Genomic DNA, 17,409 nt, shown 5'->3' on the forward strand with positions numbered 1-17,409 from the left:
ACTGAGCTACTGTTTCCTGGGGCTTTCCTGTCTGTGTTCCCAAGGGTGTTGTATGATCAACATACTGACAGATTTCACAATCAAACAGTGAAAATGTGTGATCAAGAATTTCACTGGTCTTCGGACTAACCTTTTTTGCAGGTCACAGTTTAACTTGCAATTTCCTTGATGTAGTAGCTTTAAGATTTTCTTTGGGCAGATTTTCCTTGGCTGCTCTAGATGGATTTCTCAATCCGCTCTGTGTCTTCTGATGGAAAGTGCTGGATTGAGACTGACTGATGGAAAATGCTGGATTGAGACTCATTCCTTCACAGACAAGAAACAGCAAAGTCTAGCTTCCTTTCATGCCGTCACTTCTGCATTGCATCCTTCCTTTAGACAAGCCTGAGTGGGGGGTAATAAGCACATCAGCCTCTAAAGGCCAGTGCATTTACCCAGCCCCTCTCTGAAATAGCATGTCATAGCTCCTCTTTGGAGTTGGAAGATGAATCAATAATTCTACCCCAAGTGTGAGTGGTACAACTGTCTTTTGGGAGTTTAAAGAGCCTTTTCTGAAAGGCTAGTGAAGTCCAGATGTCTCATAGCTTTTGTGATCTTGTGAGCAGTTTTAGAAGGAAAATCTGTGAGGGATAGGGCTATGAATCATCCGTCTACCCCGTGTCCATGAAGAAGAAATAAAAACCCCAATCCAAAAAGAATCCATTTAATTCTGGAATTTTCTGACCTATTTTGGTGCAAGCCGGTCTAAAAAAAAAAAAAATTAAACTACTCTCCTGATGAGTTTCTCATATTGTTTACTTTTGTAACGTTCTCTGTGGACTAGCAGCCAGAAATGACGTCCACCCCTCGTCCAGCATCAGAGAATAAGAACTTCAGAGGAAGGAATGCAACTTCATAAATAGCAAACCACAGACACTAATGGGGAGCAGAGGCAGACCTGCAGGTTAAAAATTCGTTGCAAGAGAAGCCCATACATCCACACTGCCTGAAGATTCAAAGATGATTTCGGCTCTAGCATTTGTTTTTCTCCTCAGCCTCTCTTGTCCTTTTTCATCATGTCAGCAGAGAAGAGTAGGTAAGTAATTTTAATTCTCTTTATATTTTCTGGACTCGTACGCTTTCTAGACTCCTGTGAACATTCTGTTTTGCAGAAGGGAATGAGGAAGAAGGTTAACATTTCAACTGCATCTACTGAAGCCTAAAAACAATGTTTAGGGATTTTGTAGTTTCAATATGAAACTTGAAGCTTAACTGTGTAAATGTTCAGTTTTAGGTTTTTCCCCAGTTCCCCTCCTGAGCAGTGAAGTTTTTTTTTAAGAAAAACATTTATTCTAGGGTAACTGGAAATTTTGTTGTGTTTTGTAATGACCTGCAAGAGACACTTTACATTGATCTGCATTTTGCATGTGATTTAAGTTAAAAAAACAGATCATACAGAATGTCCTATAGCAGGATCCTCGGATATCCTCTCTGTTTGTGCACATAGAGCTCAGGGAAGCCTTGACTTCCAGGAATGTAGCCATGCCAAGCTCATTACAAATGTTCTGCTTCTCTGAACAGCCCGTTAGGGGAATGCTCAACCCCAAGAGGATCAGTGAGATGTGGCAGGCTCAGACTGTGTACCAGATTCAGGTGTGGGCTTGTGGGGACCGAATGAGTCCACGGAGAAGGATGCATAGTAATGCAAATGTCTGCAAGTGCATAGATTTCCTTTGGAAATCGCTCCTGAGTGTTTGAATCATTGTTGTGAATTTCAATATTAAAAAAAAATCCAAACTTTTCTTTTAAATTGCATCTTGCTGCTAGGGATGGAAAATTCTTCCCAGGGATAACGGAAGCTGCCTGAAGCCTTCATGCAGAGCTTATTCAAAACCTCTGTTTGAAGTTAGAAATTATGGGCAAGATCCTTGTTTCAGTAAAATAAGAAACATCACTTTAATATAGTCTTTCTGTCTTAGAATGACACGTTTGTGGTGCTTTCAATTGAGTTCCCAAACCAAAATGTATTGGAGAGCTTACAAATATCCAGCAAGTCCTCTTGGTTCTGTGTGGTGAAGGTCCCTGGGGCTTTCAGGCTCATTTGTCACATGCGAATGCCGAAGTTGTTGTATTTAGTCAGTAGCGTGGGCTCACATCCTGCCTTTGGCACCAGCAAATTCTTCACGCTCAAGGAGGCAGACCCCTAAATCCAGCTAATTTTCCCCGGAACACACAGAGCCGTTTGTAGAAAATAGCAGTATTTCCCTCTTCCTAAAGGTTTACTTACAATGTAGACAAGGTGTGACTTCTGTTAGAGGATTGATTAATCTAGAAAAAAATTAGAGAAATGAGGTTGTACTTTCTCATGGCAGACAGGAGAAATCCAGAGCTGAACTTTGTGTCCAATTGTCTTTAAGTGGTTCGTTTTCTTAAAATTTACATAATTGTAGAAACAATGAGCTGCTTCCATTCATTCTTCATGAGCAAAGCTGGAGCGTAGACTAGATTTTTTAGCATGTCTCAAAGGACCAGGCAAGCCTAGAGTCTAGCAGATGGGAGGGAAAAGTCACGTTAATCTGCCCTAGATGACCCTGTAGGATGATTTATATCCTCAGTTCAGCATAGCTTAAACAGGATTTTGCAATGCTGCATGGATGAGCAGATGTGTCCTTTGTGCCCCAAAGCCACTACACGGCAATTTGAAATTGCCGCTACCCGAAAAAGAACCCATCTCCAGCAAGAAAGAAGTCTGTACCTTGAGAACAGGCGAGTCAACGGCTGATGTGCCGGTTTTCCACGTTCAGTGCTTGGCAGCACGTTTGGGATAGACTCAGCAAAGAGCGTTCCTTTAGCGGTGCCCTTCATAGCAGCTTCCACGGCACTGAATTATTAATTTGCTTCTTTTGGCAGCAAAGCCTTCCTATGTGTGAACTGGAGAGACCCTGCCAGATTAACAGCTACCACAACTGCCAGACTGCCAGGCCAATTTGTTTGCTGAGGGGTAACTGTTCCCTACCTGACGGGCATGGCTGATTATCGCCGTCTGAATTTGCCCAGGGCAAATTCTACCCTACGTGCAAGTCTCTGCTCTTTCCAGCAAGCTTCTAGTTAGGAACTGGCAGAGACCGGTGTGGAGGAGTCTGTATCTTTAATATTAAGCTGAAGTTAACAATATCAGTTGGTTTGTACTGCTAATGGCTTTTCTTTCTTTCCCAACCACTTTGGGGTTTTTTTAGGAGGGGAAGTTGGGCCAGAAATGCTGGAAGAGATGAGAGAAACTAACCGTGTGCTAACGGAAGTTCGAGACTTGTTGAAACAGCAGGTAAGTGAGAAAGGGACCTAATTCCTTATATGCTGCATAAGAGAGATCACAGAGTCTTCTGCCTTACGTGCCGAGTTGTGGAATTGTGGGAGAACTTCTTCTGCATTAGGTGAAATGAGCAGTAGAATTATTGCTCTGGAAACCAGGATTGAGAGGTGGTCTCACAATTGTGTCTGTAATTCTGAGAGAAAGTGGATTCATTTGAATTACGAATTCTGCTGCTTCGAACCATGTCTGATGAAAACAGTGTACATGGAAAATGGGCTCTTAAAAAAAGACATGCACGCACACTGCATATATATTTAACTGGAAAAACAAGTCACTTTTTCCTTGGTTTTGTGGGCTCATGAAATCAGTAGAGAGTCCAAACTTGGAAGATGGAAGAGACCTTTCAGCCACCCATTAGGGTCCTGGAAAGGGAAGTCATAGGGAGTCTAAACAAGCTCTGCATTCACTCTTTCCTCTTGTTGTTTTAATCCTAAGCCTTTCTGGCTCCAGTAGCTTCTTAGAGAATTTGGAACTTCTTGGGTGCTTAGATCTTTCCCCATTTTAACGAGGAGATGGTGGTTTGTCTGGTCAACTCTCTTTTAAGTCTAGAAAAAGGTTCCATTCTCCCTTTATCCACTCTGGGAGCTGAGGGCAGCAGCCTCTGCCTGCCAGATAACTGGAGTGGCAGACAGGTCTCTGTGCCAGTGCAAACTGGGCGGCCTCTAATCTGCAAAAACATCTGTTGCATTGAGTTACTCTCACATTTCAGGCTGCTGCATAAATACCCAGTGTTTACTAGGAATCAGGTCAGACATGGCTCCTGGCAGCCTCGAGCAATGATTTCCAGTGTTCCCTTCCAGCCTAGCACTGCTTCTCCATACAGGTTTTCTATTTGTTCTTTCTCTTGCTCTTGCCACCTACTTTTTTTTTTTTTTTTTTTAAATCTGTGGCCTTTTTCTCAACGGCGCTTTCAAAAAAAACTCTTCCTCAGAAGAAAAACTTGCATATACAGCTGGAGAGCCAAGGTGGCAGTTCATAATTTCTTAATCTGTGTAAAGATTTTCTAAAACTTACTTTTCCTTGATTCAGCATCTCGGGATGTTGGCAATAAGGATGGCAAAAGGCGTAACAATAAAAGGCCAGATCTACCTACTCTCCTGAGCCGAAGGCTGAAGGATTCTTGGCGCAAAGGAACCACGGATATTAGTTCTCTGAATTCTCCCCTCTGCTCTCTGTTGCCCACTTCTAGTGGGAGATGTTCTGAGGATTTGGGTTAGATCTACCTCTGCGTTAACTATTCAAAATACATGACCCCAGTCTGTGTTGGAGAGAAGAGAGAATCTAACATAGAATGAAAACTTGCTCTTATACATGGGAGCTGGAGCGAGACACAAGTAGAGAGCCATAAAAATGTAAGCTTGAGACTGCCATGCTTCCTTGTGCCTGTCCCATATTCCTTTCTTCACCATGGAACAGCATCTTTGCACTCCGGATGCTACAGGTTATCTCTTTACCGAAGTAAGCTTGAAGGAGTAGGAGCCCAAAGGAGATCAGGGGAAGTTTGGAGGGAGGAGCTTTTGTGAATAGATTCTGAATATCCTCATGGCAAGGGCATTAGGGCCAAAGAATGCCATAAGCAATGTCAGAGATTATTCATATATCTGCAAAAATGGCTCACAGGGGAGCCCCTCCTGACTTCACCTGTGCGGTGCCTGGCCTGCAGATAAAGCAGACCTCTCTAGGGCTGCTAGTTCAGCATCTTCTAGAGTAGGAGACCCAAATAAAGTAGATTTCTCTTTCTGTATGACACTTGTTTCTGTGTATTCAAGTGAAGTGTTTCCTGCATCTGTGACAGAACATTATTATTATTGAGTTAGTCCGTAGAAACACTACGGTAGGGCGTGACGTACAGCAGGGAATAGAAGCCACCTCAGCTTCTAGAAGGTCTGCAGCATAGACTTTGGGGTACGAGTTAATTTGTTTGTAAGTAGCTATGTAGTCTCGGAGAGACACCCTGTTTTCTGGCAGTGGGGCTATTAGTTTGCGTAGGATCAAAATTCAGCCTTTGGCTAAGTGGTGGTTCTTGTTTTCTTCTAGATTAAGGAGATAACATTCCTGAAGAATACAGTCATGGAGTGTGATGCCTGTGGTGAGTTACTGCGATGAGTCCTATATTCAACTGCCTCCTCTAAGTCCGTCACACCTTTGTAGGTAAAATGTAGTAAAATGCCACCTGTGACCATCTCCCCAAAGGAAAAACACGTTTCACAATTATCCCGAGCGTCACAGGATAGTAATATTAGTGATGCTTTTTTTCCCCGCAACATTCTGCACGCATGGACCCGTGTTCCGTGCTGTTCTCGTGGTTCAATGGCAGCTGAAGCTATTACCTGAGCAAGGGGCGCAGCAGCAGCCTGAAAAAGCTCATCTTTCCTTCCAGCAAAACCCCAGCATTCGCTTACTTCCACTATTGCTGAAATAAGCTTTGTGAGTGGTTTTGTGACATACCACGCTGTACTTCTCAGGGTAGCTGCATTCTGCTGCGGAAAGCTGCCCAACCACGTCTCCTACTAACACAGCCCATGGCTGATGTTAGAATTGCCTGGGAATGCACACTGGGTATCCTGTGGGATATGGTTGGCTACTCCTGAGCTGCAAGTGGAAGAGAACATCACCCCCAAGAGGCATTGCTCTGATATTCCTTCCATCCTAGTGCTGCCACCATCCAAGCTAAGAGGTTGTTTACAGACGATTCAGGAAACAAGGTCATAAATTTTCCCATATAAATCTTGCCCTCTGCTCCCCAGTAAATGTTTTTTTTTGAGACTGGAACTTACTTCCAATATATCTGGCTTTCAGAAGGCATGGTTCTTGGAGATGCTCTATTATTTGCCAGTACACTCAAAGGGTGGAGCAGTAACCATTTCTGCATTTGGAGAGATTGTACTTCTGCTGGAAAAGACATTAGCCAAAGCTTTTGGGACCCGTAGTACAGAAATGCATTCATCCACAGAAATTGTTTTAATAATTTGCTCGTAAAACTGTCCTGAACTTTCTCTCTGTTACTTGATTTCTGCCTTCCCCACTTGCACTTCTGCTTTATATGTGTTCTCCCGTACTCCTTACTGTAGAATTTGAGCGACTTTTAGTCATGCATTGAACAACGTGACTCACAGCAGTCGTGTGCTTCGCTCATTATTTCTCAGAAAGAGAAGCATGAAGAGAGAAGGCCTTGTTTTTAGTGAAGATTTTGCTGCTGGTGGCAGTAGAGTGTTGGTTTTGTTTTGTTTTGTTTTGTTTGGATTTTTTTTATGTTGGGCTTTTAAGCAGGAAAGAGCGGGAGCAAAAAGTGTCCTTGCCACTTGGAGCAGTGGGTGTGGGAGACTCATGACAATTCTAGATTCTGGGAAAGTTTATTCAGTCTTGAATTGGCCTTCAGTGAAGTTTTGTGTTCCATACAGATTAATTTTGCAAGTTTGCTTGTGCTGTGGGTCAGGTCGTGAGGATAAGGACACAAACCTGGCATTTGGCCTAAAACTTTACGGGAAGCTGGTGTGCAGCGGTGTGGGGACAGGCTTAACCTGTCTTCAGAGCGCAGAATAGGGCTGCAGTACCATTTTATACGGGTTAGAATTTCCTACGCATCACACAGTACTTCACGCTTAGACCGTATTGCTGTAGTCCAGCCTAGAAGGGATGAGTGCCCAAATAACAGATTGGTTTCTTATCTGCCAGGACAAAGTGAGGTTTCCAGCCCTCTGGAGATAACGGGTAGCATGTTATGCATAACATTATGGCATGAGAGCCTTATGTGAGCCTGATGGGAGTTATTTCTGCCGCAGACCAAGCTGACCTGTTTGCACAGACCATGCCTGCCTTCTAGAGCGGAGATTTTGGCTGACAACCCTCCACAGTGCTTCCCAGTTTTAAGGACGTGCCGTGTGGGTTCTGCTGTAGCCAGCTGAGTCCATAGCACCAGTCAGGTGTAGTTGTAGAGGAACCAGGGAGAAAACTGATCTCTGGAACTCCAAAAGCAAGGGCATTACACCAACGAGGAGGACAGCACGCCAAGAGTTTTGGACTGGGAGCTAAGACTTCTGGGGTTTTCTATTTATTTTTTGTCTGCTGTGACTCAGAAATCTGTCATGCTGCTGCTTCCGGCTTCATTTTTCTCCATTTACAAAATAGAACCACAACTGTTCAACCCTCAGAAAGGATGCGAGGAAACGTCCTGTGTGTGAAGCACACTGATATCTTCTGAGATGACGGGACCACCTGATGATGGTCTCTGGCAGTGACAGCTCTGTTTTTAACGTTCCTCTTGTCCCCTAGGCATACACACGGAGGCGACAGGCCCTGTCATCACCGTGACACAGTTTAACAGATGCCTCCCAAACCCCTGCTTCCCTGGAGTGGCCTGCACTGAGACCGGCACTGGCTTCCGCTGCGGACCCTGTCCCCCGGGTTATTCAGGCAACGGGTCCCACTGCACAGATATCAATGAGGTAAAAAACAAGTAGGACAGGCTGGAAGTTACAAAACTGGCTTGTTTTTCTTGGAGTGTTGCAGTTTTGTCTTGTGGTTATAAAGAAAAGCCTCGCAATTCCCCCTAGGAGCTGAAGTTCAACAGAAACATCATTTCACTGGAAGGAAGTCTGTGTCTCACTCTCCCTTAAGCTCTGTTCCATGTTGGTTTTATATCCAGTCTAGGTATTTCTTTCTAAAAGATACACAGGCTCAAACAAAATAAATCTTTTGGTTTGTACCACACAGGAAGGTGAGTTTGGAAGACCAGAACAGTCCCTTTTGGTCTTACAATCTTTTGAGCTGACAGCTGATGACTTGTTAGAGATAAGATTTATTACGTGTGGAACAGAATCAAATGCTTCCCAAATAGTCCTTTATACAATAAATCTTACCGCGCTACTCGTATTGCTTTACCTCTGCCATTAAATCAGACCTTGCTAGGCAGATAGTTGAAATTTTTTACTAGAAAGTGTGGCATTCCATCAAGTTTACTCTCTCTGTGTATCAAGGCTTTACTCAACCATTAATTTTGCGTGTCCGTAAGACTCCTTAGTTCTGTGGTTCCCAAAGATAGTCCTGTGCGCGCTGATTAGTTCACCACACAACTGTTAGTGTCTTGCAAAGCTGTATCAGCTCTATAGCATTTCAGTTTAAAAACTTCAGTTTAAAGTTAAAAGGATCGATGAGAGATCTTGAGACTGATGATACTCTGTTAGTCACCAAAACGTGGGAACCGCTGTATTAATGTAAAGCGTCTGACAGGACAAAGCATAAGAAGTCAGTGAAAATAATAAAATTTTGGAGAAAATAAAGCAAGCATTAGTAGCAACTTTGGAAAGAAAATTGCTTCCCAGAGTAGTAAACAAACAACTGCTCTTGTCTTTCAAAAGCAGTGTAAGAAATTATCCAGTTCTCTGGATTCAGAGACTGCCAGGAAGGAAAGCGTGAAGTGAAGCCAGCTCTCTGCCTGGGCAATTGATGTCACCTGAGAAGAATTAGTCCCGAAAGTTGACTTGTTTTACTTGTCTGCACATATTGGAACTTGGGAGAAGAACTGAGCTGGGGAAGCTGCATTTTCCACTTGCAAGGAAAGCCAGGAACTTCTACGCGTTTTTGTTTTCTTCTTTGCAAATAAAAGCACAATAGCCGGGGCTCACCCAGCAGGGCCTGCTTTGAGAGCTGCCTTCAAAGCCGGCCTTGAGCGAGCCTGCCTCACAGTTCCGCACAACCTCTATCTTGTTTACAGTGCAACGCAAACCCCTGCTTCCCGAAGGTCCAGTGCATTAACACCGCCCCTGGCTTCCGCTGTGATCCCTGCCCTCCCGGCTTCACTGGGCAAATGGTGGAAGGGGTTGGACTAGCTTACGCCAGGGCCAACAAACAGGTAAGGCCCAGAAACTTTTCTGTCTCCTTCAGAAGCCATTCATTCTTTCCCCTCTGTAATTGTAATTCAAAGGTCTTGGAGCCTTCAGAGAAATGGGAGGGAAATGCCAGACGACTGCGTTGTGTTGCCGTGAAGATGGATGCAGTGAGAGGAGAGACTTGCCAAGGATGTCCCGGCACATCAACAGCAAAGCAACCTCTGCTCCAAGACCTTACCTCTGCTGCATTTATGCTGGACAGAACATTATGTCCCCGACACCTTTGTGGCTGTGAAGTCAGCCGGGGGAATCCTTCATAATAGGACACAGAAGAGTTGATGCAGCTACTGCACCCCCCCGCCCCCCGCTTCCCCGACAGCTATAGACAGATTAAAGTAAAAAAACCCACACCACCCAGTCTTAGTACGGTTTATAAGAATATATTGCCAAAAGCAGAGATAGCATGTGGCTTGTGTTATTTAGAGAGCTGCTAGCTGGTCACAGGACGCAGTCTTTGACCTTCTTGCTCCATTGACTCTCTTCTATCCTTTTACAGTAAGGAGATACTCTGACAGCTCAGCTCAGAGCTAAGCTGTTTTGCCAGGCTGAAATCTCTGGTGACTGTGTAGGGGGTGAACAGCTTGCCTGGGGTCAGGAGTGTTGCTGGGATCTGGCTCGAGCTTGTCTGAAGGAAAACTTTGAGCTGTGGGTCCTAGTAAGGTGTGTCAGGGGCTTTGCTTCTGCATCTAGTGATGCCCTAATTCTGTAATCTGATGTGGTATCTGCTTAAGAGTGAAGTTAATGCCTATTTTGTTCTCCCTGGGCAGGTTTGTACTGACATCAATGAATGCGAGACAGGTGGTGCCAGAAATTGTGTCCCAAACTCCATCTGCATCAATACACGGGTAAATATGACTGGAAAGCCTTGTGTAGATCTCTCTTCCCCAGGCTCTGCGGCCTCTGTTAGCTGTGGCGATCGATCCAGCTGCTGAGGAAGGTTACAGCCAAGGTTTGCCAGGACTCATATTATAGTTAATCCCCTGTTGCTTTTTCTTGCAGGGATCCTACAAGTGCGGGGCTTGTAAACCTGGCTTTGTTGGGGATCAAGTCAATGGCTGCAAGAGCCAGGCAGTGAGACGTTGCCCTAACGGTGAAATTAGTCCATGCCACGAGAAAGCACAGTGCATCGTGGAGCGCGACGGGTCCATCTCCTGCGCGGTAGGGTCCAAACCTCCCTGTGATTGGGATCTTGCTCGCTCTGGCTTCCCTTGCGCTGTGCTTGCTCTCCTGGGTCTGCCACTGCCCTCTCCTGGAGAGCAGGCCTTCCCGACACAGACCTGCTCTCCTCCACCCCCTGAGCCCCAGCACTAGCTCTTCCCGTGCTCTCTGGAGAACCGGGCTGCTCCTGGCACCTCACATCCACTGTTGGTTGGTTGGGTTTTTTTGCCCGAAGCGCTACAAATTTATCAGTCACGGAGCATTACACGCAGCTGGGCAGGGAGAAGCGCCGCTCAGCAACCTGCTGGAGCCAAGACGTTTTGCTGCTGCATCTGTCTTTGTAATTTCAGGAACAAGCAGAGAGCTTGTATGAGCTACTTAAAATGCTGTTTACAGCATAACTGTTTCTTCCAGACAATATTTTTCCTGTAGAGCATTGTGTACCTGGATTTGCAATGTTTTGTGCTGGTTCTCATGTGAAGCCTTCAATTTTGGAGGCACATGGCCATCAGGGGACTCAGTGGCAGCCTCATTTTGTTTATCTGCTGTCTTCCAGTGCCTCGTGGGGTGGGCAGGGAACGGCTACGTCTGCGGGAAGGATACAGACATTGATGGAGTCCCTGATGAGAAGCAACGCTGCTCTGACAAAAAGTGCCGCAAGGTGAGATGCAGTTGTCTCATGTTTAGCTGGAAATGGTATGTCAGAGGAACGCCTCACCAGAACCGGGCAACTCTGACTTGAGGGCAGGCCCTGGGCGGTGGCGAGACCCTGCCCAGCCTTCAGAACTCCGGCTAAATGACACGCACGGCTTGCTAGCAGGCCCTTTGTCGCTCTCCTTTCAGGATAACTGCGTGACTGTCCCCAACTCTGGCCAGGAGGATGCAGACAGGGATGGAATTGGAGATGCTTGTGACGATGATGCTGACGGAGATGGGATATTAAATGCTGAGGTTTGAATTCCAATACTTAAGCCCTGACATACCTAAATGTACCCAGAGGGCCTCAAAGCAATTGCCTGCACCCTTAATGTGAATTTCGAGAGCCTGCAGGTCCCAGCATGCAATGGTTCCTTTTAATCTGAAGGCTCTAGAAACAAGCAGAGAGGAGAGAACATCATGGCACTGAAGGGACTTTACAAGTCGCGGTCCTCTGAGAGTTAGGGACTCTCTCCCGCTTGGGCAGGCACCGGCTGGAGGTATTTTCAGGTGCTATTGGTATCCCCTGAACAGGCAGTGACCAGGCTGGAGGGAGGAAACCAAGACTGGCCACAGATGGGCTTCTCAGAGCAGCTGGTCACGTACCTCAGCACTTCTGTCTTTCCTTGCATGCTCCTTTCCCCTCAGCCAGGCCCTCTCTCCCGCAGGACAACTGCGTGTACACACGCAACGCAGACCAGCGCAATGCAGACAAGGACAACTTCGGCGATGCCTGTGACAACTGTCGCCAAGTGAAGAACAACGATCAACGGGACATTGATGGCGATGGGAGGGGAGATGAGTGTGACGATGACATGGATGGAGACGGTAAGAGCAGCTGGAGAGCAGCCTCAGAGGGGCGCGTATATACTGAGCTAAGAACCAGAAAGCTCTTCAGCACGCAGCTAGAGATCCTCACGGCAGGAACCAGCCTTCAGAGGCCTGAGCTCTACAGGTGTAGGACTGATTTCTGCTGAGATGAAGCACAGCTCAGTTCTCAAGCCGCCCAGCCGAGCAGTGAAGCCAACATCCTTCACAGTTCAGCTCTTGCAGGGTTTAAAGATCTGTCTTCAGGATGGTGCTAACAATTTTTATTAGCACTCTTATTGTGCACAGTCACGTCAAACCCGTGTCAGACTTAAAAAAGAAAGATGTACCATGCGAACTGAGCTCAGTCCAGACAAGGACGCTACTTTGTGCTGCAATTTAAACTTACGAAGAAGTATGGGAATATCCGAGTTGTTAGCAGCTACTGGCTCAAGGGAGTGTGTGTCAGGGCTGCCTTCTGGGGGCAAAAAATCCTGGCAGGCGTTAGAAACAGTCTGTGCGCTAATGATGCTGTATTTGCACAAAGCCTGCTTTCAAAAGCCAGAAATCACAACTGCCGCTGGCCCGAGACATACGTATTTATTTACAGAGTATTTCCAGTGCATCTAGTGCTGTTTGGGTCTGGCTGCGTCCTGCCAACTAGCTCCCTGCTGGCGCGATTTGCTGCTGTAGTAGGTGAATGCAGAGAAGTGGGAAGTGAAGTCATACAGGTTGCCAAGCGGATTGTTCCTGTCCTGTCTCAGGCCTTGAAAAGGCACCAGCTAAATCTTCCACGTCAAATAGCCAAGATTAACATCGACTTATTTTATAATTATATAGATGTCTACTTCAGAGGAAGAAGACTCTGTCATGGCTTAGGGAACCGCAGACGGTTTCATCGTCATCCTCTCGGCCACTCGCTCCTGCGGGCTGAGTTTGGAGCCATGTTCTTCAGTTCTGCAGCTTTCTCTGAGGAAGGCAGTTCAGGACATTTCCTCTCAGCGAGGAAACGTGCGATGGCACGCTCAGACAGCCGTCACCGTGCAGTCATGTTTTAAGATCAGTTAAACAGGCAGAGGATGTTTTAAGCTCAGTTGCTGCTGATCTCTTCCACCCTCCAGAGCTGCTAGGATGTAAATTAAATTAAAAATGTGTAAAATGTCCACAAAATTTGAAATTATTGCTTTATTACATGAATTCAACCGTCCTAGATTTTTGCCAGCTCTTACATCCAAAAGAGACCTTGCTGCGTAGACCTTAATGGCCCTGTTGCCTTGATGGCTCCGCTTTGCGTGTTTTACAGGGATCAAAAACCCCATGGACAACTGTATAAGAGTTTCCAACCCTAATCAAAAAGATAGCGACGGTGACGGAGTGGGAGATGTGTGTGACAGCTGCCCAACAGTCAGTAACCCAGACCAGGTGAGCAAGCGCTCTCACTTTTGCAGTCTTACGGGCTCATTTTTCTCACTCAAGACAGTGCTCGCGGCACCTGCCTAAGGCCCGCACCCCCGGCAGCCCACCAGGATTGCCACTTCCAAATTTTACCGGCCGTCCTGCAGTACGGACGTACAGCCCCCGGAGGCCAAATGTGGAAGAATCCGTCAGAGGGGAAGCGCTGGGCTCTGCCCTTCTCTCTTCCTCCCCTGCTCAGCTGTTCAGAAATAGCGCTGCTCGAATTCATCGGGGCGACGCGTAAACCCAGCAGAAGGAAGGTGCCCACTGCTGTCAGCGGCTCTCAGCCAGAATGACCACGGCACCGAGGCTACCAAACACCTCTCCGTGTTCTCTTTATTGCCTAATCCTCCTCTTGATCTATGGAAAGTCTAAATTATTATTGCTTTGTTTTACTAGAAAGATACCGATCATGATCTCGTGGGAGATGTCTGTGACACCAACCAGGACAGGTGAGAGCTTGCTGCAAAAATTACACTGAGGTTGCACAAAATCTTGGGGATGGGGAGGGCAGGTGCTGGCAACTCCACGACAACCTCGCTTGGCCTTGACCTCTTCTTATCAGACAAGACAGACAGAGTTTTTTCGTCCCTCAAAAAACCTTGCCCTTGGAATATGGCCCAAAGGCGAGCGGGTGGCTCGTCACTAGCCACCACTCTCAGATTTGATCACATGCTACAGTTGGAATGTTTCTGATCTATTATTTGTGTAACTAATAGCTTAAGACTTTATCAGGCTAAAATCACCAACTTCTGCCGATCTTGTTGAGGATCCCAGCTCCTAGGAAGCTGTTGCCACGCGTATTTTAAAAGCACACGTCAGTGGATAATCGTTACCTGTAACTTTCTCCACCAGCGATGGGGATGGCCACCAAGATTCACGGGATAATTGCCCATCAGTGCCCAACAGCTCCCAGGTGGACACGGACAATGATGGGCTGGGAGATGAATGTGACGATGATGATGACGATGATGGGATCCCAGATGAGAAACCTCCAGGCCCTGACAACTGTCGGCTTGTCCCTAACCCTGGCCAAGAAGACTCGGACGGTAGGGAAATGGGTGCACGTTAGCTCTGCTGGGGGGGTCTCCTGTTCCTGGTGACCAGGGCGCATCGGTCTCACCCCGAGAGACAGAGGGGAAGCTGTCAGTGCTGACTTGAGACGGTCCTACGTCATTTTCAGATCTCAAATAACCCTCCAGTAACATCAGGATAATACCTGAGAAAAATTCTCTTCCAGAAGCGTCTACAATTTGAGATGTTTCTTCTGTTCACAGCATCTCCACAAGCAAGGGCAGCCTCAGGGCTTCCTTGCAGGTGACTCAGAGGAAGAGCGTCCCCGTGCTCTGAACGCCGCGGCCCTGCACAGACGCAGCCGCCTTAAACTGCGCTAGCCAAAAGCTCGTCGAGTAGAACCCGGGTGCAAGGGGCAGGAGGAATTAATGAAAGTTTGTTACTCCTTTTCTTCCATCGCGCCCTCAGGTGACGGCGTGGGAAACCTTTGTGAAGACGACTTTGACAGAGACATGGTGATTGACAGAATTGACGTGTGCCCAGAGAACGCAGAAGTGACACTAACGGACTTCAGGGCTTTCCAGACGGTTGTACTGGACCCCGAGGGCGATGCACAGATTGACCCCAACTGGATTGTCCTCAACCAGGTAGGTGACCGCGCCAGAAGGGGACAGTGAGGCAGGCGGGAACAAGGCTGTGCCAACGGGGTGCAGCTGTCATTAAAAGACGTCGCAGGATTAACGGCTCTGTTCAACCCCGTCCTAATCCTCGAGTCTCCCCCTGGTGCGCCGCTCCCCGATCACTTACCAACAGCGAAGTTACTGCGTTTGGAACTACACTAATGAGTCAACGTTCGTCTTTCTCAGGGCATGGAAATTGTCCAGACCATGAACAGTGATCCCGGCCTGGCTGTAGGTGAGACGCTTACTTTTGTCCTATTGGAAAATTATTGCTCATTAACCGCATCCTTCTCTGCCCAGTGCAGCTTTTACAAGTATTTCAGACACTACTTAATGATTCCGTCCACCTCCTGGGAAAATATTTTCTGTAGTAGCAGAGTCTCCAGATTTGGCTTAGCAAAATCCATCTCCCCCATCTCCGTCTGGAAAGAAACGGATCTACGCTTCGTTGTAGAATACAGGGAATGTGTTTTCCTGCCAATTACAGGGTACACGGCATTCAACGGAGTGGACTTTGAGGGCACATTCCATGTCAACACTGCCACAGATGACGATTATGCTGGCTTCATCTTTGGCTACCAGGACAGTTCCAGCTTTTACGTGGTCATGTGGAAGCAGATGGAACAGACGTACTGGCAGGCAAACCCCTTCCGAGCGGTAGCGGAACCTGGGATTCAACTGAAGGTAAAGAACGCAGTAGTGGATTTGTGCCTTTTCTTAGCCGTGCTGCTTGGACACACGACCCGTCAGTCCGTCCTTTATCCGCGCGTTTTACCGGTCTCTTCTCTGTGTCAGGCTGTGAAGTCTAAAACAGGCCCCGGCGAGTACCTCCGCAATTCCCTCTGGCACACCGGAGACACCACAGACCAGGTCAAACTGCTGTGGAAGGACCCTCGCAATTCCGGCTGGAAGGACAAGACATCTTACCGCTGGTTCCTGCAACATCGGCCTCAAGTGGGCTACATCAGGTGAGGGGTTACAGTGTCCTCTGCGCGGCTGAGGGGAAGTTTAAGGCACAAACGGGGCACCTGCAGTGCAGTCCTGCGGCGAGGAGGAGGGAGAACGTCTGACTGAGGAATGGTTTCGACGGGGCTGTCCCCGTGTCCCGTCCGTGTCCTTCACACGCTCGTTCTCTTCTAGAGCTCGCTTCTATGAAGGCCCTGAAGTAGTGGCAGACACTGGAGTTGTCCTTGATACAACCATGCGAGGAGGGCGCCTGGGAGTCTTCTGCTTCTCTCAGGAGAACATTATTTGGTCAAACCTGCGTTATCGCTGCAACGGTGAGTTAGTTTCGAAAGTCACATACAGACATTTTTGCTGTTTTGCTTTCCAGACGTCAGTTTGTTCTTGGGGAGCCCGATGGCACGGCATGCAGCGGCTTAGTCTATTTTTTATTTCTCGTTCTACTTCTAATCCATATTTGCTTTACTGTCATCCTCCTCAGACACCATTCCAGAAGACTATGAAACCTTTAGAGTGCAGCAAGACTAACCTCCGATGTAAACGTCTGTCCGGCCAAACTCGCTTTAAGACCCCGTGCTCCGCTGCCCCGTATCGCTCTGGTATAAAGAATAAGGAACTGTACGTACCGTACCACTGCACTCCGCACAGCGCCGCGTGGCAACGCATTACCCGGCCTCTTTTCTACAACGCCAACTTTCTTTCAACGCTGCAAAAACCTATGGGAAGGGCGGAGGTGTGGACAGCGAGTGCGAACAGAAGCCCGTGCCGCTGTAAACACTAGTTTTCTGCGCTACAAGGAGAAGGATGCGCTGAGGAGCTGCCTGCAGCAGCTGCAGTCGTTCCAGTCAGTTTAGCGTGGACGATTCCCAGGAATCTCTTCCCTACTCGAAGGCTCTCAAGCGTGAAGGGTGTTCTCCTTTGCAAGGCCTACTGCAAAGCGAAGGCAGCACTGGCCGAAAGGGACACGGAGAGCAGCCTATCTACAAGTTGCTCACAAAACATTAAAAAAAAAAAAAAAAAAAAAAAGCTCTTTAAGGAGGGTATCTTTGTTCCGGATTGTTGGATAATAAATACTTTGGAATGTTGGATAATAAATACTAGAATTCTCCTTGGTCACGCGCGTGTTGCTTTTTCCTTTTCTGAACCTTTTCGGTACAGACACGTAACAGAGGAACCCTCAGAAGCTGCCAGGGCTAATGCTGCCGAGAGCCCCCAGCTGAGCTCAGAGATTTGGCAGCCGCACAAATGCCCGGGGCCGCTTTTCCAAGACCCTCCCCGCAGTTAGGCTGTCCCGCCTGCTTCCTGGACGGGGCAGTCAGTTTTAGGACGATAAACGACAGCTTTATGCTTGTCATATGACGCCACGCCAGGACTCCCACGACCAGAGAGCCGGGGACCG

The 17,409-nt window shown here is 47.3% G+C and overlaps 1 protein-coding gene across 1 annotated transcript; it reads left to right on the forward strand.

Moving 5' to 3' along the window:
- The first annotated feature begins 609 nt into the window (after positions 1–609).
- Positions 610–17,124, forward strand: COMP (cartilage oligomeric matrix protein). Its single transcript, XM_074565354.1, has 19 exons — positions 610–1,075; positions 3,216–3,301; positions 5,387–5,438; positions 7,622–7,794; positions 9,063–9,200; positions 10,005–10,082; positions 10,237–10,395; positions 10,952–11,056; positions 11,239–11,346; positions 11,760–11,919; positions 13,202–13,320; positions 13,753–13,805; positions 14,209–14,402; positions 14,836–15,014; positions 15,234–15,282; positions 15,535–15,731; positions 15,843–16,015; positions 16,188–16,327; positions 16,492–17,124. The coding sequence occupies exons 1-19, from the start codon at positions 1,000–1,002 to the stop codon at positions 16,536–16,538; spliced, it is 2,286 nt and encodes a 761-aa protein (XP_074421455.1). The 5' UTR covers positions 610–999; the 3' UTR covers positions 16,539–17,124.
- The last annotated feature ends 285 nt before the right edge of the window (positions 17,125–17,409 follow it).

The sequence above is a fragment of the Larus michahellis genome, chromosome 23, assembly GCF_964199755.1.
Source record: "Larus michahellis chromosome 23, bLarMic1.1, whole genome shotgun sequence".
NCBI classification, from domain to species: Eukaryota; Metazoa; Chordata; class Aves; order Charadriiformes; family Laridae; genus Larus; species Larus michahellis.

What these genes read in the sequence shown, in the direction of transcription:
- COMP (XM_074565354.1), top strand. Translation starts at nt 1,000, where the DNA reads ATGATTTCGGCTCTAGCATTTGTTTTTCTCCTCAGCCTCTCTTGTCCT. An exon ending in TGTGACACCAACCAGGACAG is followed by an intron (nt 13,806 to 14,208) that starts GTGAGAGCTTGC and finishes TTTCTCCACCAG; the next exon opens with CGATGGGGATGGCCACCAAG. An exon ending in CCTGCGTTATCGCTGCAACG is followed by an intron (nt 16,328 to 16,491) that starts GTGAGTTAGTTT and finishes CATCCTCCTCAG; the next exon opens with ACACCATTCCAGAAGACTAT.